General features: G+C 37.8%; 1 protein-coding gene across 3 annotated transcripts in view; it reads right to left on the reverse strand.

The window, feature by feature from the left end:
- The window catches only part of SLAIN1 (SLAIN motif family member 1), a 52,137-nt gene that overhangs the window by 15,962 nt on the left and 11,373 nt on the right, over positions 1-24,802 (reverse strand). For 2 of the 3 annotated variants that reach the window (XM_083820549.1, XM_083820551.1), the window contains exons 3-4: positions 4,990-5,139; positions 2,435-2,773 (exon numbers count right to left, since the gene is read on the reverse strand). In XM_083820549.1, the coding sequence (XP_083676675.1) occupies positions 2,435-2,773; positions 4,990-5,139 (489 nt within the window). Of the gene's footprint in view, positions 1-2,434; positions 2,774-4,989; positions 5,140-7,013; positions 7,164-24,802 lie in introns of all 3 variants that reach the window. The other variant, XM_083820550.1, reaches the window with a different exon arrangement.

Below are 24,802 nucleotides of genomic sequence, written 5' to 3' on the forward strand. Positions count from 1 at the left end.
CTCAACATATACACAAGAGTATACTCTTAAAAAAGTATTGAAATTTTCCAAGTTTATCACATCTTCAGCATATTTTTTACAATACAGGTAGTACGGGTCTAAAGTTAGAATAAGTATCTCAACTAGCATACCATACCAAACAAACTTCACTAAGGGCAGGTAGAACAGTACCTCCGATACTGTTTGTTCTTAAAGGCAAAAAAATTGTACTCCAGCTAAACACACAGACAATTCTGGGGGAGGCGGTGCCAAAGCTAAACACTTTTTTTTCTTCCCAGACTGAGAGCCAAAAATCAACATTTATTTGCAAATTACTCTTCATTTATGGAGAATTCTGTGAATGACCAGATGAACCAGTGCCCAGACTGTTGACTCCATATACAAGAACACAACTGATCTCTTTGGAGGAAGAGAGAGAAGTACTGTTGTAATGGCAGTATTATAGCACAGCATGGTGAAAGCGCAATTTGGATTAATTATCCATGATACTTTCCACATATATTGAAAGAAGGGACTTAACAGTTTAGCCTCTCCTATCACACACTCTTTCTCATCTGCCTTGGTGAAGTGTAACAGTGTGAAACATTGTCCATCATATTGAGCTTCAGACAAATTCTTATTTTGCAGTCTATCTCAATTTCAACCTGTAAGAGTTCTTGAAAGACATTGTTGCCAAGATGATGAGAAGTGTGAATGAGAAGATACTGTCATAACACTACTCAGACATCTTTAATACAGAAAAAAATAAAAAATAAAATTACTCCTTGTCTGCCAATAAAACACAGCCAAAGTAAAACATTTCTCATGATTAGCATTTTCTATTTCTGTTGATCACTGCTGCATGAGTCATAGGGTGAAGGTGCAGAAGATAAAGAGATAATTCTCCTCTAAAGATAGTGGTACTGTCTATTATAGGATTGTCTGTCATGCCAGCAAACAAGTAACTGGAGCCATACATGTTGATTTCCTAAACAACACCAACCAGATGATCCATCACCCCAAGGTTTTTGAGAAAAAAGGCAACCAGGTGATAAAATTGGTGGCCTTTTACATTTACATATTTTCTAGTTAATAGTAAGAATTTTGTTATTTATAGTGTGCTGCAAATATTTTCTGGGATTTCCATGTAGGAATCCAATGCCTAAGTTCTACTGACATGAACATGAAAAAATCATTGAAAAAGGCTTTGGGAACCATACAGAAAGATTGCAGCACAACATCCTGCCCACATTCCTGAATCAAAAATGTCCCATAGCCTTCCTTTCTCTCTCCCAAACAGATTTTCTGCGAGCAGTTCACCGCTATTCCATTCTTGTACCCCACTGTTGAGAAAAATAACATTGGAATGAATGTGGTATATATGCTGTACCGACAAAAGCCCACATCGTTGTACTCTGCATTAACCTTAGCCTTCTTTATATGCTGCCACTTGTCGATTATACTTTCATGCTGTGTCTTACTTTCAACGCCAGTGCTCTTGGCACCAACCTGTCATGCCTGATTTGTCAGGAAAGTAACATGCATACCTGTAGCACTCTATAAATAGGAACTGTTTCGAACAACACATTTATTTTCTTGCCCAAGGGTGAGCTGTAACCTGTAATGTTACAAACAAGACCTTGACTGAAAACTGACGGTCTTAAATTAGCTTGGGGACTGAAGCAACAGTAAAGTAAGACACAACAGAAGGAAGAAAATTATCATCATAATAAGGAACGAAAAGGAAGGTAACAGCAACAATGGAAGGAAACAATTCTTGAATAAGTACTGAGAGAAAAAAAAAATCAGAGACTCTGAAACACATCTCAGATGCAGTGCAAAAAGCAGTAAGGGCTCAGGGTAGTTTGGGAGTGACATTATCTACTACTGCTTCAACAAACTGTCCTACCAGACTTGGAACAGGAGCAGAGCATTCACCCTTGTCACAAGCACTCATCATGCATTCACAGCAAAGGTACATTAATGGAAAAGTTAGGAAGTAAAAAAGAGAATGTAGTTAGGAATTAAATGTCTTGTAAATATTTTGTATTTTGATGGATCTGTGAAAGCCATACATAGGCCAAGCACAAAAACCTGATCAGCTTTTCCAGCCAACCAGCAGATGCCTGGAAGATGCTCTTTTTCCTTTTTCTTCTTTCTCCACTTGTGCTTGTACAATTTTACACAGAACATATTATCGCTACTAAAGTAATTACTTTCATGACTGAGTCACAGATTAGATTTGGTAGCAAATTACCTAACAATAACACTCCTCTAATAACAAAAAGTCACAATCATTTGCACAGGTTTAAAGTGGTTGTTGCAATTAATGGACTGATCTAGCGGTCATATACTAAGCACTTTACACTTGGTGTTCGCAACTTGATCCTTAAAACTGGCAGTTTGAACAGAGAGGCACAAGGAAAAGACTTTCTCAGAAAAGCATGCAACCCACCTCCATTAATCCTATTTGGTTGCTGCTCTGGTGTTTGGGCTTGAGGAGAATAGTAGGGCTGCTGATAAGTACTTGAAGGGAAGTGCTGGGAAGTTGGGCTTCTCCTGCAGTCCCGAATACTGGAGAAAGTCTGTGAATGTGGGATTCCTCTCTGGAAGGGGGAGCAGCGGGTGAGGCGTGGTTGTGGAGGCGGGAGGTGGTCAAACTCTTCCTCGTCCTCAAGGCTATAGCGATCATATTCCTGGTCACTGCATGTCCCCTTCTTTCCTGAGTGCAGTGATACACTCGAACTGTGTCTTGACACTGATGCTGAAGTTGAAGCATAATCTTGTCTAAGGCCTGTAAATTCCAAGAAAAGGATGACTTGGTTTCTGCTAAGGGATCAGCTCTTAACATACACTTCAATCCTGCAGACTCGGCAAGTAAGCAGACATAATTTTACAGCAAGAACTGGATTGGCAATGTGACCAGGCTGAAGATCTGCTGTAGGATTCATCAGATCTAACTTTCAGTATTTCCCTTTCAGGTATCTGAGCCTGAATTACTTCCCTTGAGATTTCTTTTTAATATGTTTTTTAAAAAAGAAAAAAAAATGCAGTCATCTCCAAAACGCGTGAGTCACCTTAGATGCTTCTCTTAAAATAACATGAACTGCCCTCAGGTGGTGCCTATTTATTTCTCTACCAGTGAGAAGACTACATGTGTATTAAGCATTTAACTTCTAAGCACCCTAAATCAGAGAAGTCAACATTCACACAATTAGTTTTCCAAATCACTATTATGCTTTTATATTCCTGCAATAAAAATGCTAGCAATGACATTTCCTTAACATATAAGCCATGAAAATATTCCAGCTCTCCAACCTCTCTGAACCAGAGTGAATTCCTGCTACCACCCAATTTCACGTAAAAGGGTTGGAGGTAGGTAGCACTGTCGTATTTTAGACACATGCATTTTACCACATTCTTCTAAAAATGTCAGTTGTTGAAAACTATCCAATTATTAGCACTGCCCCAGAAGAGCAAGTTTGCTCCAGGTCAAGTGAGGGGGAAGCATCCACAGCCCTCCCACATACCCTTTTTCTTGACTGCACAGCAGCTAGCCCTGGAAGGCATCACCTTTCCAGCAGCTGAGTAATTCTGTGAATAGCTGGGAATAACAACTTCCTTAAATTTATAAAAAACTCTCAGCCTTAACAGATGTCTTTGTTGCCATAATGGAAATTACTTAATATGCTTGTTTTTCCCTCCTGAGTGGGAGTTTCTATTCATGTATGTGAAGGTGCATGCATGTTTACATGCACATATAATACTACCACTTTCTGTGGGATTAAGTGGACAACGACCGTCATTCAAAGATTGTGTACAAATTGCTATGACAAGAATGAGATACAACAGCTACGCTGGAAATAGATTAGAAGAAAAGCAGTATTTTTTTCCAGTTTACCAATGACCTGATTTCTTAGAGAGCTAAGTACCTGAAGTCTTTTCTAAACTTAACTCTGAAGGAGGAAAGCACAGATGTCATATAAGTACCACATTCCTTCATATCTTTGATAATCATAAAAATATATATTTTTAAAATTCTTATCACTTGCACATAATATCAGAAATTTTCCAAGCTGTGACAATACATATTCACTAGTTGAGAATTCAGCTCCCTTGGAAAGTTTCATACTTGCTGAATTTCTCTGCTGAATGTAACTAGTGCTACCAGACTTACAGCAAGTTCAATTGCTGACAGGTCTGGTTGGTCCGGCCACATTGGATCTCTTATTTTCTTGCTCACATTTTATCTCCATTTCATGTAGTCAGGTATTATTTTGCACTGTCCTTCAGTCATCATCTCTGAACTTCCTTTGTTTTTAATAACATAATTTCCTCTTTTATGTCTTACTTGGCACTAATAGAAAGTAAGAAAGATACTATCTGTTCTCTGAATGAATTCTAAGTCAAATAGTCTTTAATAAAATAAAGTTATATTCCATAAATTATTATCAAGCCAGAATATAATGCCAAAAAAGCCCTTGGGCTCAGATTTGTGCATAATCACAAGTCTTACACCAAGATGTCAAATTCCTATACCTCAAAATTAAGAATTTAACATATCAAAATTAATTTGAGAATTAATAAAAAGAAAGTAGGGGAAAAAAACAAACAAAAAAACCCACATGAGTACTGCTTATATTTTTCCTTTCTCATGACATGTATGCATGAAAAAAATGCTTTAGCATCTCCTCATACAAAATAACTTGAATGGTACGGTAAAACATTGTAAAACGGCTAAATAAAAATGTGCTCAAGGGGTATGGAGCTACCAGTTGGGATTCAGCAATACATAAGAATCATGTTTTGAAATATCCAGTACCCTTAGCCTGAACCCAACAATGTTGACACCTTGTGCTTGCAGGTAAAGAGTTAGCCCACCTGCCACTGAAGAGGTGACACCTTTTAAGAAAGGTCCAGTTGACTGAGACTAGGCAGGAGCAGTTCTGAGTGCCGTGGGTAATCTTCCTCAGATTATTCTGAAAAACAATTACGAAAAAAGCCACCTACTCTCTTCCTGTAGACGAGCCATGATCTGAACATCAGTGAGGTCCTGCAGTTTGTATCCCATGGAGATGGAGTCATCCTCCAGCTCTGAGGTGCTCAGCTCACTGTCTATTGATGACTGTGGGCTCAAAGGGGAACTTCTAGAAATGTAACCTATGTAAAAAGAACACATAGTCTTTAGTTTCTGAATACGTCTGGCCATTTTTCATTCATGACTAACTTTCCTTTATATTACAGTAGCTGAAAATATTGTATATATATAACAGATGAAAACCTTCAGAACTATAGTGCAACCCACGAACAATTTGCAAAGGGACTTGGTATTCATAAGTATAGTAACAGATCATGAATTCCTCTGCTTGTTCCCAAAATAGTCTTACAGAGCCCAGACAATGAATAATTTACTGAGTTCAGTTCTGATAGCTCAGACTAGTTAGTGTACTCTAAAACTACCTGCATTCGAATCCTTACAAGACTCTGGTTCTCCCTGTTTTGTTCTGAAAACTGAGTGCATATGTGCCTCCAACTTCTGCTCAGTACTCAGATTCCATATTCTAGCAATTTACCTAAATTGTACTGTTTTTCTTTAAATTGTTTATTATCATCAGAGAAATAAATTATTATAAAAATTAAGACTGAACTAGGCATTATGCAACAACAGAGAAAACAATGCCTTCTTCCCAGAGCTAACTTTCAGAGAGGGCTCTGGATTCTATTTCTTCCTACATAGTTGTAAAAAGTATAAACTAAATTGTACTTAGTTGAATGAGCTAGTTTTTGCCCAACTTTAGAGAGAAATTTTGCAAATAAAAAAGCAGTTTACTTCTTAATATCCTTTAGACCACCAGAGACTCACTGCCTACAGGATGATAACCACTGTGATGAAGGCTCTTAAGCTGTGCTTATATCACAGATATGTTTGTGTCCTCTAGCTCAGCATCCATCTAAAATTCATCATAAAATCAGCTGTTCCCTAACAGGATCTCCAGCAGAAAAGCACATGCAGGGGGTTACTTTGCTTTGGAAGGATTGTAAGGGGTAAATATATTTGTTTGCCTTTTCAAATTTGCAAGTTATAATGGTTCTCTAGGTTTTGCAGAGGTAGTAGCAGCTGTACACTTTTGGAGCAGCAGCTGGAAACTAGACATGAGAGACAGAACTAGATGCTTTTGTTTAGGAAATAAACGGCATCCCACTGAATAGGGGAGCTTAGACATCTACACACCTACACGAGGCATTTAGAGTCTGGGGCTGTATCTCACCTGCTGCACCCATAATCCTTAACAGGGCTTTGTGCACAGATTTCACACGTGGTAAAGAAAATTGCACACAGAGCAGCGTGGCACAGATGCTAACTTCCTCAGACCGTACCTGCTACTGCCAGCAATAAAATGTTAATGCCTCTTCCCCAGGGGATTATTTTCTCCATTGCCATTTCAGCTTAAGAGAAACCATAGATATAAACTGACTCCCGATACCTGTACTGAAGAAGGAAAAATACAACTCTTCACGATTCACTGAAAGTGTTTTTTTTTCCTAAAATTCCTGTGTCCCCTTAAAATTTGTGGCAAAAGTAAAATAAATATTGGAATGGTGCCTGATTGAAAACAGCTATCTTTCTGCTGGCTATTTTTATAACAGGTAAATTCTCCATGGAACTTCATTATACAGCTGCACAAGTGTTTCTATAGACATAAAGAAGGGGCACGGTGGAGTAGGAGGGAAGAAAGGGCAAAGCAGGGAACTGTTTAAACTGATGCTGTTTTAAACATATGCTCAGGTTAACCATTATTGAGAGCTAGGCTGTTTATTAGCATTGCCTTCCTGTAACATGCTGTGGAACACAGAAAATAACCTACATTGCTAGCTAAATGCAAAATTTTAGGTCATTTTAATAAAAGAATCCCTCTGAGATGAGAGTCTATACACAATCATCTGAAAGGTGCATTGTTCTTAAATGCTAGCAAGATTAGATTTGATTAAGCAATTTTGTAAGCCCCATAAATTGACAAAAATTTAAGCATTACCTGTCCGTTCAGGTGTTAGTATTGCTTTACTGGAGGTTTTAGAGAAGCTGGGACTATTAAAGCCATTGGTATATGGGGTGAGTCTTGCAACGGGACTATAAGGAAAAGCCAAGGAGACAGGTGTAGAGAAGAGGTTCCGCCATCGGCTAGCTGTTACAAATGTGAGGGAGGAGGGGAAAAAAAAGAAAGAAAAAAAAAAAGATTTATAGTTATAAATAGAATAGTGCTATTAGAGAGAAAATCATCTAACCATAATCTCTTCATTATACGTTGTTTACTCATGGCAAATGGGAAATAATGGTTCAAGTTTAGCAGCAAAACAGAAGACCAGCAGAGCCTTCTACACGTAAGACTTTATTCCACTGAGTTTTCTAGTAAGTATGTGTTGTTTGCTATTTTCTATGTATGCACCATTTTGGCATATATTTATCACATATATCATTGTGTGTCAAGGCAAAGTAACAGAGGAAGCAAAACCCATTACAGTTAATAGAGAAACAAATTAAATTTGTAGTGCTCTTCAAGGAATCGTTCGTGGCAATCAATCATCACACAATTGAATTACAATTATCAGCTATGAGAGTTCAGAGACAAAGCAGTAAAATACACCCAACCATCAAGTGCTAAAAACAACCATAATCCCATAGCAGGCTTTTAAGCTACCATGACATATTCTCACTTCTCTTTTTACAGCATTAAGTTTGTGGCTACAAAAGCATGAAATTTTTTCACTATTTTTGAAGACCAACCAAATAATAGAACAGAGCACATCTTTTTCTATGGATGGCTTACAACAAGGTTGTAAGGCACACGGTCTGTTCAGTAATGTCACAAAGAGCTTAGAGTGGGCAAAAATGCTAAAAGTTTATTTAATTTATATTTTCTTAGTTCACCTAGTAAAATAGGAATACATCTATAGTTTGGTTTGCCTATTTTTAGCATGTGTTAAAAAATTTAAAATAAAGAATATTCATGCAGTCTTTGGGAAATAAATACTAGATATAAAAGTTGCTGCAAGTAAAAGGAAAAGGTATACTTTTAAAAATGTAATTTCAGGGAACACATTCAGATGCAAGCAGTTTGTGCATAAGAAAACCAAAAGATCACATATTTATTTGTGATAGATTCTGTTTTGCCCTGAGAGATGCTGTTTACAGTGACACAAGGAAGGGAGATAGGGATATACTTATATCTAGCTTAGAAATCAATGGGATAACTTTGACACTTAGCAGGAGTACTTTGCTGTGACAAGTGTTGCAAACCAGTTTCAAAACCAAAAGTCCTCAAAAGCTGTGTCTAACACACTGGAGTTTATATCACAAATCTACTCTATTATATGGACTTGTTCATACGGTTGTTCTATGTGCTCACAGATATTCAAAGAAAGTTCAAGCATTCCATGTTTTAAAACCTCTCTGTCACCAAAATGATTTAGCAGGGCATACAAACTTTATTCTTCCTTCTTGATAACGTCAACATAGTGGCCATGGGGACAGAAAGGAAGTGCATTATGTTGGCGGGCTGTCAATCTCATTGCTGCAACCTTTTGGAGTAATCAATTAGCTATCATTCCAAAATATAGTGTTTCCCCCATTCCTTTTGCTTTGTCCCACTCAAAGAGTTTGTCCCTCTCTTGGGTTTGCAAGGACAAATCAGCCTTTTGTACTCTTCCCACCAGTGCTACTAAGCTTATAGTGAAGGAAACTGCTTGTTTCCAACCCTAGCCTGCAGTAGAAGGGAGGCATCTGCAATCCTTAGTGTCTGAAGGATGGAAGTAAGATATAAAAATGCAAATTGTGATTTTTTCTGTCACCTCACCACAGAATTATTACAATTCCCTCATTTTTCATGATTCTAGTTCCTTAAAAAAGCTTAAAAAAAAACCCCTACAGTTCATAACTAGGAGCAACATCAGCACCACTTCTAGAAAATTGCCCAGTGCCTAGCAACACGACAACTGCTTCCACACAGAGCTATTTGTCCTTAACATTTATTGAAGTGATCAGTTTAAAAGTCAAGTATGCAATGACCACAGATGACCACAACTCTACAAACTAGTGCATAATACAATGGCTAGGGATCAGATTAACTCAAAAGTAGTCAGAAACTACACTGATTCGCAGCATTCACTTGAAGAAACATGCATGATATAATAGATTTAAATATCAAATCCACAGTTAATATCTGTCACTTCCACTAGAAGTCATCAGTGAGGAGCAAAGGACGACAGTTCCTTACAATTCTACTTTTCTGCCTGCCACAAGATCTGGTTTTGTCACAGTCTGATCATTTGCCAGGCCAATTAGCTGCCAGCATGTTCTCACCCACAGATGTGGTCAACCATACAGCACAAATAAACATCATTCATTACTCTGTACAATCACTACTGTGAGCTGGCCCATGAAGCACAAAACAACAGTTATCGTGACTGTGAAAGCAAGAACTCACAGTAAGAATATAATCAGTATTTATGGCAAAACAGATTCCAAATTACTCTTTCAAATAGTATGTGTTCTCAAGGGAAGAGGGAGAAGGATGCCAACAAACTCTAGAGAAATACCGTTCTAATGTCCCCAGTTCTATGGCTTTCGGTCACCATGTATCATATATAGCCTGAGAGTGTTTAAACTTCACCTAAGGACTGACATTGTTTATACATACAATTAGTTTCATTATTTAGGATCAAATATAGAAAAACATTTTCATTAGGTTTCAAATGGAAATATCAAAATGAAGTACATACTGAGTACTTCAACAGTATTAACAAAGACAGCAAATCAGACTTACATAAGTCTTGTGCTATGCCAAAAATATAAAAAGGTATGTAGGAAAGGAATGATACATACATCTAGGCAAATATATAAATTAATGTAAAATTTGTAAAATCACGGAATACTGAAATGGATAGTCATTTTAGGACAGTTATTTTACTCCAAACTGATTCTGAGACTGCCCTGATTAGCACAGTAAAACACCATTACTCATGCAAAGATTTGCACTTCCTTAACTGTTCACAGCAGACTCTTTCCAGAGACTGAGACAATGTTGTGATGACCCTTATTTTAAATTTAAAAGTCCATCTGTTAGACTCCAGTTTTTATAATATTTGTAGTTTTTCTTAAAGCCCCAACTCTGGTTGTCCAGAGATGAATTAAGAAACTCACCTACCCTTCAAAAACAAGGTAGTTTCTAACCTTTGCATTTGAATAGGAACTTGAATAATCCCTCTCTGAGTGCCTTATACTGAAGACACACTAAAGGAAGAAAAAGTGTCAGCCATGGAAAGGAAAGCAGGCATATCTAAAGAACCATCAAGAGAAAAGAAGACAAAAAAATCCATTTGATTTACTCATGGCAAAGTGTTAAATGCATTAACAATTTGACTTCTTGAAGCATGAAGCTGTTGGCATTTTACATCAACAAATGGAATTAATATTCTTTAATATAAAAATACAAATTATCCTAGTCTTTAAAGTAAACAGTTAGAATGGAAGTGCCCCATGATTTTCTTGGATTTGATCAATTCTTAATAACTAGATTGCTGATAACATAATGCGTTATATATACTATATCTACTACATCTACTATAATATTTTTAAAAAAGACTTCTCAAAATGTTTACATAATCAAACCAAACGTTTCCTTTAAAAGTTAAATCAGCAACAAGGGGGATTTTTCATAACTTTAAAATGTTTACTATGCAACTAAAATTTTAAAAATTAATTAATTAAGATCTCATTTTTATAACTTTTCTGGAGATATTAAAAGCTACAGTAGACTAGAGTAATAACTCAGAGCAACTATATACACAGAAATATTCACCATATTGATTGTTGTTAATAATCAACATTTGATAAGAACTGATGGAAAAATTTATGTGAAAATCTCAGTGAGAAAACATATATATGGAATTTCATGGCTCAAAAGTAATGGAACACACTGCAAAATCAGAGCATGCTGTACCATACCTAAAACAATTCCTTTATTAGAAGCAATTCCTAATTTAAGCTACATAAGGTACTCTATCTCTAATCACACACACAAAAATCTGGTCTTGAAAGCAAAGCCAAAACTTACTATTAAAATTAATGGGATCATTCATAAGCTGGGACACAAGGTAAAAATGGCATTGACCCTCATCATGTTTTGATTTTGTGGAGTTACACTGAAGCAAAACAGAGACAGGTCAAGCGCTGGTGCTGTATGTAAAACACTGTACTACCTAAGGATAACAGCTTCCAAGAAACCAAAAGAAGTACATGCATATTTTAAACACCGTCCATTTTCATAACTCCACTATGAAACTCAGTTTGACAGAATTCTGTAACATGGCAACTTACCTTCTCTCTAACAACACACATGAAAAATGTTTCTTTGCTATATAAACAGAAAACAATAAAGTCATAAACAACTGTATAATATTACTGAGTAAACAAATTATATTTGAGTTGCAATCTAGGCTGTTCATCCACTCAATTAGCTTAAGTTTTATATAAGCCTTCCGGCCAGAGACAAAAATACCTTTTGAATTCAAAGCTAAAAAATAAACTGAATTGCATATATACATTTATTTGAACACAGGTACTGACTACATGGCTTCAACAAAATCTCTCCATTGAGAGAGCCAAAAAATTGGAGGAGTATTTACAATACTGTCAATCCAGTAAGTTCAAACCTGCAGGTCAGGATAAATCTAGGGTCTTGTGCTGTGCCCTGTGCCCCTGCACCGTCACCATGTCCTGCCTGCATACCAGTCAACAGCCCTTTCTTGCTGACGTACTTTCTTTTGAGAAGGAAACCCAAACTACTTCTATGGTACATTCTGCATATGGTCAGTTGCACAGCATCTACGCTTAAAAGAAAAATGTCTTTCTCATGAGTAAAATGCACAACCCTGCATGGGAAATACAGGTATTTAGTTAATCACTGGGGAAAATCAAGAGTGCTAGAAGGGAATTCAAAATCCACTCCTTACTGTAGTCTAAACCACCTAAGAGGCATCATCCAACTGAGACATATCTAAAAACTCCCTCCCAAAGATATGTTTTTAAACCTTAGTTTTAGATTCCTGTAAAATGGTGATTCAGAGTCTGCGAACTCCTCCTGAGGGTATACGTATGCCTGGGAACAGGTAAGTGGCTAATGTGTTTGAAAACACAGACAGAGTAAGGAGATGTAAGTTCCCACTACTTGCTGAATATTGCAATTTTGAGGACATTTGCTTAAGAAGTGGGAAATGTGGGCTCCTACTACTCACTGTGTAGATCTACTCAGGTTCTTGGAAAACCCAGAGCTCCTATATAACAGTTTTAAACACTCCCAGGTGGACAAGAGGTGCTATACACCCAGCTGCATCCAATGCTATGCTGCCACTGTGCAGGGATGGATCTCCAGGTACCTAAGTTTCAAAGCAAAGCCCAAGCAGATCTTGTCTCTCAACTACCTCAGTAGCTCTCCAGCAGAAGGAGCTTAGAAGTATGCTCAATCCTTAGGCCTGCATCACTTAGCCACTCAGTTATTGGTAGAAACTTTGCCATCAGCACAGATTCACATTTCATATGTTTAATGCACATTTTCACTCACATTGAATCTGTCATTGTCCAAAACTATTTCCCTGCACTGCCATGCCCAGCTCACAAAATGCTCTTGGGGCTTGTTTGCTGTTTTTGTCCCTTGATATCTTGTTCAAGAGAGGCAAGCTACCTCATTTTCCCCAGATGCTATGATGACAAAGATAAACTCTGTAACTGTAGATCGCACAAGTCCATAAACAAGGGTCTCCAAAATAAAACTTTGTGTATGCATTTATCCTTAAACCTTAAACCTCCATAACCAGACTGCAATGGTTGAATAAATAAATGCCAATATTTTCCTTCAGTTTTGTTTGTTTTTCTATGCTAAATCATATGACTTCCTGAACTCTTAATGTAGGTTAGCTAGTGAGAAATTACATGTCAATTAAATGTTTTGGTTTGATTGCTTTTTGCAAGAATGCAATTCTGCTACAAAATTTTACGTTTTCACAGTGTTTTTGGTAGTCAACATATAGGATTGCCACGTAAAATAAATAAATAAATCAAAAAGAGAGATTAAATACTCTTTTTACACAAAGAGCAATCCAAATCAACTTCAAATGCCGTGTCAAATGTCTGAAGAAGACAACTGCCACTATGGCTAGACCACACAGTGATACATTAGGAGGAGCTCAGAGAATTAATAAAGATTGCCCACTTTCCTCTAAGCCTAGGAAAACTGACAAATAATGTTAGTTTTAAGTGTATGTGAGACCTGAAAAAGCTTGTTTCCCAATTCATTCAAATAAAGCAAGTCTTTTTTGAAAAATAATGTAAAAGGATTAAATAGTAGTGTAGTATGAGAAAGCAGTTCTGTTGGTTTGTATTGGTTTACTACTGTCTAAATATATCAAACCACAGCAATTCATATACCTCAAGATCTGCCCCCCACAAAGATAGCATAGGCCTCTTTTAAAAGTACAATCAGAAAGCGTATCTAAATAGCAGTATTTTCTAGAACTTTCACCTAGTACAGCAAAGCAATGTAATCAACAGCATGTGTTTGGCACGCTGCAACTGGTGAACAAAATATAAATCTAAGACTCGGGAATGCTATACTTTGTTAGACATATTCCAGTTGTGCCAATTATTACCTACCAGTATGGGCAGATAAGTTTTCTCTATTTTTCAAGACAGATGAGCTACTCTATTTCAAAGTAACTTAATGAAAGGCTGATCTGAAAATTGTCTTTGGACACATTATATACCGGAAAAATGACTACGTTACATTCCAACTGCAGTGCACTGAATTGCAGAGAGTCTCTAACCACCGCTCCCCAACTCAACTTGTTCATAAAAATGATTTTTTTGAAAGTATTCAAAAGACTAGAAAGAAAATGGAATTGAGAGGTATGAGTTACACGCCTCCTACAAAAAATCAGAATACCTTCCCTTGTGAAAACTATGTGCTTTGGATGGTTAGTTGTTTGCTGTTGTTGTTGTTGTATGTTTGTTTGTTTTTCTTTTAGTTTGCCTCTTCTTCTTAGGTGAACTTTTAACCACCCAGTTATATAAACAGTCAAGTACAGATGCTTCATGAAAAATGTAATTGTCTCAGCATTTATTTTCTTTCTGGGCACACAACACTCCCTGCATGCACAGGTCCAAAAACAAATTTTCAAGGAAGGGGTAACAGACAAATTTGGCTTCCAAGTTTCCCTTTTTTGAGAAATTGGCCAAATATGGTGTTGAAATACTAGACCTAAGGCATGACCTAGGGCCCAAATATCTGTTCTCTCCCCAGCTCCCATATTCAGCAAGTGCCGTTTTATATAAACTGCTAGTCTGATGCATTTTCCTTCTGTTTAGTGGATTCTTAATCAGAATCATAAGTATACAAGCTCTCACATTTCAACTAATTTGAAACAAGATTACCTAAGCAGAAGACTAATTCTCATGAGAATTACTACATAAGGTAACCTGGAACAAATCTATAGCCCCAATCTCTTCTGCCAAACTATAATAATCTCATTCATTAAGAAGGGTGTTTACCTCACTTAATGTTAAGAGTCTTCAAACAAGGAACTAGGAGCTTCCAAAATAAGGAATTCTTACTAAAGGACACTGTGAATGCTAAAAATTTATATGGGGAGACCACACAAATTCACTCAGGAGGAATCCACCAAAGGTTAAATGATTACATCTAAATAAGAAATTACATCTGGTTCAGTCAGTCTCTGTACTGGAAATACATTTGTGAGTGTCAGGGAAAGCATGTATGCTCTTTCACCTTGTTCTTACTCTCTTCTATTTATCTATTTATGGCACTTTAGGGCACAGGAACCTGTGTCATAGAGACACAATAAAGACGCTCTTATGTATAGACATTTATGGCTGACCTCGTCACCACAGGACAGAATATACCCAAAAGAGAAAAAGCAGGGCATGATTCACCTTCTCTCCGCTTTAAGAGGACAAGAGCTGTGCCTGTTTGTCTCCACTGACTACAAAGGGAGCCCAGTGTAACTGGCTCAGATACAGATCTCTGCATATATTCAAAAGAAACTAACTCTGACAACATTCATTACAGGGAACAATAAACAGAGCTTAGAAGCAGATTTCAGAGACTGCCTTCAGTTTTCCCTTTTTCAAAGCAAATGAAAAAGACAAGTCCTCTGTAGCGCTAAAGCACAGCAATGCTTGCAATCATCCAACCTAAACAGTTTTCACAATTCAATTAAATTTGTTGCACATCTTTCTTGGCAGCTTGAAGGGGAAGCCTTGCTACCTTCCTACAGGATGATGCTTTACCCCAGCCCTCCCCATGCCATCTTCTCAGCTGTACTGGTACACTGTACCAGCAATTAAAACTGTCCTTGCAAGACTTCATGCTCAATCAGACCAATTAATTCATCTTTACTAAAATGAAATTTTTGTAATTATATTTTTTTTTTAATAAAGAAGAGTTCTTTGTTCCAGTTTACCAGGAAGATGCTGGCAAGTTGTCAGGGCATTCAAGAGAGAGATGGAGAAGCAGAAAAGAGCAGCAGGAATGTGGGGCTGGTGAAGTTACCATTGCCTCCAAAAGAAATGCTTGTCAGAGCCTCTATGAAGTGCCAAAAGGAAGGTGAGATGAACTCAATGTCTTACAATAATTACTTACTTACACATATAGCACAGAGCAGAGTAACATCATTGGCAATTTCATCATATTTTGATTTTAACAATTAGCATCCAAAAAATGTCATGTAATCATCTCAGCTAGCAGATTTGAAAGGGAAGCAGTTCCTGCAGGCAAGACTGAAGTTAGAATAGGATGTGTATGCCTGCTGAAGAGAAAGTGGGTTATATTTCCATATAAAAAGATTAGAGGAAGACACAACCATAGCAACATAAATTGTCTTATTCCACATGTAGTGGATCGACGAGAGACTTGCCGGTTTGTCTACATCACAGAGCAGAGCGTCAGAGAGCCCAGAACATGAGGAGACTGGTACATCTATCTACCTAGAGAAAGGTAAGACCATGACAAAAAACTAACACCAGTTCCACAATCAGCACAGCTTCACTAGCAACTAACAGCATCCAAACTGGCCAGCATAACTAATCTGGTCTCACATAGTTCAAATAACCTTGCAGAAAGCTCCACACAATACCAATTTATGACTGGTGTCTTCATTCCTCTAGCCTGAAACAGGTGTCCTCACAGGGGCATTCCCATTCAGTCTACAGAATGGAAAAGCATCAGATTTAAGCAGAGCAGTGTCAGAAGATATGGCACACATATCATTTTAACATTCTGAGCAGAATGATCAGTGTAAATCACATTTTTCTCCCTATCCATTTAACACTGCCTGATAATCCAAAGGGAAAATGCTTTGGTTGGCACAATTTGTGAAATAATTTACATATTCCTTTCTAAACCACAGGTCTGTCACTGATTACTCTAACATGACCATTCTGAAAAAGACATATTCTGTAACATCACCATCAACAAAATCAGAAATCTCATGCTTATTGCATAAGCATTGTGAAGGTGATCTCAGCTTTTTTTTTTTCCTTTGGATTCATTAGGTTTGGTAACAGCTTTGTCTATATTTCAGTTACAGTGTGATACAGCAAAATCTCACAGAATACTATGGGAAACATATCTGCAATCACTCAGTGCAGGTTTACGTGTTCCATTTGCCACAGTTCTCCACAAATAACAAAAACAACTAAGTCTTGAAATGAAAACTGTCTTTTAGTTTTTTTTCTTTAAATGCTGGCTTTCAGGTCTGAAGTGTCTCCCAGGTCTGAGAAATAGCCCGGCTGGGTCTCAGCACATCTCTTCACTAACCTGCTGCTTGCCAACCCTGGAAATCTATGTATGCCATATAACTCATACCACTCCCACGCAGTGGACATTTGCTCTGCAGAGCAGCACAACATCCTCTCTGAGGTCTGAAGGAATCATGGGAATGTCTGCAGATAAACAAGCATCCAGGATTATGCAGCTGCAGGAGTCATCTCCACAGCCTAGATAATTCAACACTTGCAGCATCCTCATCAGAGATACTTTACCAGGATGTAGCTCTCATGCAGTAGGGTTAGTAACTACCAGTTTGAGATGACTGCAGCACTATCACCACAGTTCTGTGGAGCACAGCATTATCAAAAATAGATGAAGAACTTAAATCTGTTTTCTCTGACTCAGAACTTCCACACCGTGATTGTCCCTTGGAGAGGTGCTTTTGACTGTAAAGGTATCAACAATGTGGGTTTGTGGAAGGGGAAGGAGATGCTATCTAAGCAACCTAACATGAAAATAGACTGTTGTAGGGTTTGTCTTTTGCATGTTGTTCCTGTGCAAAGCTTATATAGTATTCACCAGAATAAATACAATTAATATTTCCTATTTCTACATAAAATGTATCAAGTTATGTAACCAAGTTTCAGGTACACTGTAAAGAAGCCAAAAAAGTTTAAAGTCTAAAGCCAGGACCATAATCTAACAAAGTCATTAAAAATAAATAAATAAATAAATTTAAAAAAATTAAAATAATAATAATTTTTAAAAAAAGCTAATTAAGCTGCCTTAACCAGAAGAGGAGATGGAAATTCCTTGTGCCCCATAAGAAACTCCTACTATCCCAGTACCAGATCTCAAGGACAGATCATTCAATTTTGAGACAGAAAGTAGTTACCAGGATTGCTATTTAGAGAGACTATGCAATTCACTCTGCAGAAAGGAGGTGGGAAGCAATACCTCTACAAACCTTCCAAGGCACATCCTCTTGAGTATGCTGAATTCAACACCCTCACTAGCCAAGATTCTGGATCAACGAAGAGGAAAACTTTGTATTATCTATAAGCATAATAATGCACGTTAGGGCGGGGGGGGGGGGAAGGGGTGGTGGTGTTGCTAACAGTATTGGCCCATGATTAAAAAAACTGTGCACTTAAGTAAGCACTTCATCATCCTAAAAAATATCTGGTGATAAAGTCAACTTAGGAGAAACCTGACCTGTCATTCCTTTGGACATGGTTACCTATTGTTCAAAAGCAGGCTTTCAAGCTGCTAATCCACCTGGTACATACATTGGGTATGAGACTTCTGTTATAGGTTGTCATGTTCCCCAGTCACACAGCTGTGTCCCTTGGGACTACCTGGATGGGGGGAGTTTGCCTCAGTATCCAAGGGGAAGGAGCAGCTGTATCACATCCCCTATTCACATGGGTGTCGCATCCACCCATGTACAAGACATGGAGATGCAGTGAAAATCTTTTTCAGCTACAGTAAAAGCTACTGACAGCTGGCAAATGTAAAATCATTTTTGGACAATTCTCTGTCAGATTACTCCTTAAGCTACAAGTTATGAGAATGACACTTTCCATGGGCATCTTTCTTGCAGCTCAAAGACAGTTGCTTCCCAGAACCAGTCTACTCCATATATCCACTCAATTCTTTACTTAATAAAGACCAAGCAGACCACTGGTGAAAGAGTATTTTGGCAATACAGTATTGAGGGACTTCTAAATGACTCATACCATTGAGAAAATTTGTTCTTTATGTCCACACTCTACAAGCATGCCATGAACTAAAGAAGTTATAAGAATAAAATGAATTTTTTCCAGAACAACTATATGAGTATACCAGAGGCTCCTTCCAAGGCAGGTCACGGATTCACATTCTTTTCACATTCTTGACAAACGAAACTATGTTACATTCAGGTCTCCAGTGCAGACCTGACCTTCCTGACTGGCACAACTGCAAGAACACCATGCCTAGCTCTGTAATGTGTATCAGAAGAACCCCACGGTGTCTAGTCAAGTTTTGCAAAGTCCTCCTCAAGCAAAATCTCTGATTACAGGCAAACTCCAGAGTTTTAAGCAGTTTGTATTAATCACTGCCAGCTAACTCAAGAGCATTAATTTACTGTATTTTCAGTGACATTAGAAAGAGTAAATCCTGAATCTTAGTTCATCAAATTTTAGGCCATAAAGAATAAAGTTTTCAAACTCCTTTCAAAGTTATTTGATATTCATCTCATTAGCAACCAAAATACTTTAAGGACCTAACATAAAGATATTGCAATGACACCAAAGTCAGTTAAAGGCTTTTCATGATTTTAGTAGTTTTTAGATTAACAGTCTGATTTTCTACTACTAGAAGTTTTCTTCTACTTCTATCTAGGATATGAGATATAATTACAAAAGCTTATCATAACACCAATTTTTTGTACTATTTACTTTTTTACTTCCCTTCCTGCCTTAAGATTAGGGAAACATTATTAATGTCTCAGGTTAATTTTACAGTGGTGGAAGGTCTGCTTTCCATGGATCAATTCCAGTTTACCACAACATACATAAACACTGTGAATTCATTTTATTTGATAGCTGAAAATTCTTACAAAAGCAATGGTATGGAAGCCAATCTGAATTTTAGCCACATAGGAGAGGAGAAGTGGAGAACAACATTTTGAAAAACGCAGTGTGCCCTTCATCTTTAATAAATTCTGTTGTCAGTATTCAGCTCAACTAATTTTCAAAGTTCATATTCGACCCCCGTCTTACCGAAACAGCTGTGCTCCTCTCTGTCCCTTCCAGCCGCTTGAGAAAGACAGCATGAGATGAATCTTACTCTGGGGACATCTGTTTTTCAGCAGACACCTCGGTCCCTGACTAGAGATTTCAAGCCTGACATTTAAGAAGGTTTAAGTAAAGAAATTTGAACCTTATCTTGAAAGCACTTTAAAGCATGTTTAACACAGAGAAATACAGACATATATGGTAGCTAGAGATGTGAAAATTGAAATACTAGGAATATCATGACATGTATTTAAATTGGATCCAAGGGACCATGTATATATATCCATGTATATCATCCATGCAACATTGCACTGCCATGTGTGGATTTACTGAAGCTAGACAGGTTGTATATATTAGCAGGAGCAAGTCTTATGGTATACTTATGTTTTGATAAAACAACAAGGAGCAGTGAGATCTGTGTGCTCCATATATATGTTTACCCTTCAAGGCAACCAAGAACATCAGAGGCTTTCATCTTGTCAGCAATCTGCTTTCTACATAGCAAAAAATTATAGGTGCCATCTATATTCTTAAATCCAGTCTGAGAAGGAGGCCTGTTTTCAAAACCAGCAAACCTGGTAGGGCTTTTTTGTGCAGAAATAAGTCTCTCTAATCTCTAGCAACTGTACATTAGACGGGTCCAGTTTACTCAGCCAGAAGCAGTTTAAAATGTGCAACGATAGTACTCTTTTAGAAATGTTGTTTTCAACCCCCAAGAGAACAACAGCTGCTTTGTGATCTCTTGAGTCTTTGTGTCTTTGTACTGGTAGGTCTACAATTGTCAGTGCAATCATGTTTCTCTTCCTGTGAATTCAGTACAGAAGTCGTTGCAACCACAGCAGCCACACAAAATTTTGCTGGACAGGCTCCCTTTCTGCAGCTTGAGTCTCAGGTGCTGAATAAAGGAATGGAGGAGACAGTAATGAAAGAGCCATTCCAACAACAACAAGAAAATCACATCAATTGAAACTCTTCACAAATATGTAAGAATTACGGCGAACTGTATAAACAAACAAACAAACACAAAGAGCTTTCATGCTCTTCTGTTGAAGCTCTCCTATTCCTTTAGTCTATTCATTGGACTAGAGGAAAAGCAAAAAAGACTATGACTGAGCAGTTAGCATACTACTCCAGAGAAGGTGCCTAGGGTTCCTCTCTACTGATGAGAGAATTTCATTTCCACCTGCCACACAGGATATAAGACAGTTCCAAGCAGACGTATACTATACTGTTAAGCAGACACACTAACAACAATTAAAATCCAAGTCAAACAGTTGGAATTTTTTTTTCTCAGAAGAACAGCTTGCTGCATGAAAAATATAGCTAATTTGAATTTCCTGAATTTAAAATGTTGGTAGCATGTGTAATTCTTTTTCTTTTGTACACTGACTCTTTCCTTTACTTTCAAATGGAGCCCACCATCTCCAATGGAGGTAAGGATAACAGGTAATGAACCTGTTCTGTAAACAACAGACTCATAGAAGGACAATTTCACATCCTTCTCTTAACAGTGTAAGATAATAATTACATACAAGATGGAATCTAAATATATGTGTCCATCCAGATACAACTTTCTTCATCATACCACAACATGAAAAAGATCAAATAATTCAAGCATTAACCCTAGCTATGTTTTTTCTAACACTACGGGTTAGTCACAAATCTCGCCTACATCCAAGAAACACCCTTAAATGCAACATTACAGTTTCCCCTACAAATGCATCTACCTGCTGCCTTTATTTACATTTTAAAACTCTGGCAGAAGGGTTTCGCAAGGTAGCCTCTCTAGCTACATTTCTGAATCTGACACTGTCTTCTAAGATGTCACACTTCTCTTTCTTTGCACAAGTATAGCCACTGCCTATACCACATCAGAGTAGAAAAGCTAAAAGTTAGGCTCAAATCAAGGTTAAAAGCAGTACTACCCTCCAATAGGCCTTTGGATACAGACAAAATTGGCTTTTGGATACATACAGCAAGTGTCACAGTGACAAGCTTATGAGAAAGTGTTAACCCTTTTACTCAAAGCAGAAAAAAGATATAAAATCCTTCAAAAAATAAAATATATTGTAAAATATGGCTTTCATCCAAACAGGTCAAAAAACACTTAATGCTTGGATTAAGAAAATTCTGATACAGGTTTAAGTGACTGATAAATGTAACAGGAAAGTATTAGGAATATACATCCTACTATAGAATTAAGGTTCAACACCAACCCAGCATCACAGTAAAAAGCACTAACAAGATAGCTACTTCTAGAAAAATGAGTAAAATGACATACAGATATTTGATATAGATACCATTGTCATCATTATTATTGTCTGTGGGGTCAGGACTTCTGTAATGACAATTTTTAGAGAGACTACTCTCTTCAGACTCCCAAGAGAAAGACTGTCTACTCCTGGCACTAACTCAGAGCACGTTGCTAAATTTAGGCTCTTCTAGAGAGATTTCAGACACCTCTCCAGAGACACCCTAAGCAAATTTTGCCTTGTCAGTACTTCCTGTAGGTACCTACACTGCAGTGAGAACTGAACAGACGTTTAACAAAGAGGCAATCCTTGCTTCTTGCAAACAAGCAACACAAGTATAAGCTGACAGAAAGGAGAGAGGAGTGTAACACTATCAACAAAGAGTACAGTGCAACAGAGAAAGCATGAGAATAGCACAAAACACAATAGTCAAAGGACACGAGTTACAGAAACACCATCAACACAATTATTACACTTCTGCAACACCTTTCTTCCCAAGCCTTACTCTGTGGGATAAAAGGCACTCTACAGTATCTTTTTAAGCATTTCCACCCCCAGAACTAGTCAGGTCCACAATAAACAGAAATGAGCTTAGACAGCAAAGTTTAAGATGCTTTTCCAGCTATTCACTAAAAAAAACATTTATTTCATCAAAGTAATAATTTCAAACTTATCAGCACCCACATATACCAAAAATAACAATATCGTTTTCTTGGAATAAGTCCAACACAAGCACATATGTGCCTCCTCACAAACAGACTTTTTTTTAATATTTATAAATAAAGATTAATTTGTAATTACAGTGAAGTATTTCAAACCCACTATTTCAATGTAAGTTAAGAAACAATTGTGAAACACTTTTAATGCTGAATACACTACAATACATGAAGCAGAAATGACAAAAAGAAACTTGATGACATCATGGAGAAACAATGACTCCCTCCATCACTTTATCCTGTCATATTTAGTGCTTGCCTATAAATCACTCTCTCCCCTGCTTTTTCTATGTGTTAGGATGGAGGAATAAAGAGCACTAAGAAGGTTTGGTAGTGTTTTGCTTGAGAGATGTGGTGGTGCCTAGTGACAGGACAAGAGGCAATGAGCACAAACTGAAACACAGGAGATGTTGTTTGAACACCAGGAAACACTTTTTGACTGTGAGGATAACTGAGCACTAGTACAGGTTGCCCAGAGAAGTTGTGGAGCCTCCCTCCTTGGAGATCTTCAAAAGCTGTCTGGACATGGTCCTGGGCAGCCTGCTCTGGGTGTCCCTGCCTGAGCAGGATGTTGGGCCAGATGGGCTCCAGAGGTCCTTTCCAACCTCAACCATTCAGTGATTATATGAATTCTAGGGAGAAAGGACCTAAAAGCATTAGGATGTTGAACCCAGTCCTCTCAATTTTCAGACAACAACAGAACAGACAATTAAGCTGATATTACCCATACATTAGGGGCCACAAAACCTTTTCCTGCTCCCTTAAACTTAAAACATATTATGAAGCAATAAACATAACTAGAACTCTGTGTGGAGCCAAATTGCCAAACACCTTTAAAATATAAAGTCAGATTAAAATTCTTAAGACAGCACTCAATACTTCCCTTTTACTAAGGCCGTATACTATGGTAGTACCCAGAGTCCAGTGAAACCGGTATTACATTATACAAGCTACTCCTGAAGGATATAATACATTACAGCCCCTGTCCCTAACAGCTGACAGTCTGAACACCACTTTTGTTTCTGACACAAATCTTTACATGGCTCTGAAATGACTTTAAGAAAAGTGACAGACAGTTAATCATATCATAGGATCATAGAATCACAGAATGGCTTGTGTTGGAAGGGACCTCAAAGATCATCTAGTTCTAAACCCCCTGCTGTGGGCAGGCATGCCACCCACTAGATCAAGTTGCCCAGGCCTTGTCCAACCTGGTCTTGAACTCCAGGGATGGGGCATCCACAGCTTCTCGGGGCAACCTGTTCCCATGCCTCACCGCCCTTACAGTGAAGAATTTCCTCCTAAACTCTAATCTACATGATGACCTAGAAAATGGTACTAGAAATACCAAATATTGGTGCAGATGTAGCAAAACACAGACCGATGTGCGAAATGTAACTAGGCATAAGTTGCTTCCTTGGCATGAAGGCAATGGTTAAAAAAAAAAAAAAAAGGGGGGGGGGCTGGCCATATGCAAACAAGCTGCTGCTCAGCACACCAGTCTAAGTCCTGCACCTGATTACCACAACATCTTTCTACTTCTTATTGAACTCTTCTCTTTTTCTATGCAAAGGGTTTTCTCTGTGCCAGGTGTGAGTGTGTGCATGTGTATGAGAAAGAGAAAAATTCCAGCAAGCTTCGAATCACACTAGCCAGTGGGCAGGACAGGAGGTCTGGCAACCAGCCACTGAAGAAGTATGAGCTTGATCCTGCAGGCATTTTGGCTCTAGGCCAGCCAACAGAAAGATCCAAAGGTCAATTTGAGATGCAAGCAAAAATCAAATCAGACTAGCCAGTGCATAGGACTGGAAGTCTGAGGACTGAATACTGGAGGGACAACTACAAGCCAATTATCAGAGAGTGAGGGCCTAGGGTCATCATTGGAGGGACCACACAGGCTTGACAATGTTCAGCAATCATCTGTACTTCCATTCTTCTGCATTCCAGAAAAAAACTACCCATAAACAATGTTATCATATAGACTTCTCAAGGTGAGTATGATACTGGCTCAGATAGCTAGATAGTCTTGTTTTACATACTTTACACTGTAGAAGTTGTAATGATTGTTCAAATTCATCAGTGAAGGTGATCCAGTACCACTTACGAGTTGTTTTTTTTTTCTTTAATTATTATTGTGGTAACCAAATAAGCAAATAAATAAATGGTGTCTAAGCTTTCAGCTGAACATCCCTTTAAATCAATCAATAATCCTTATCATATTTCTGTAACATCTGTCA

The sequence above is a fragment of the Anser anser genome (genome assembly GCF_964211835.1).
Source record: "Anser anser genome assembly, chromosome: 1".
Lineage (NCBI taxonomy): Eukaryota > Metazoa > Chordata > Aves > Anseriformes > Anatidae > Anser > Anser anser.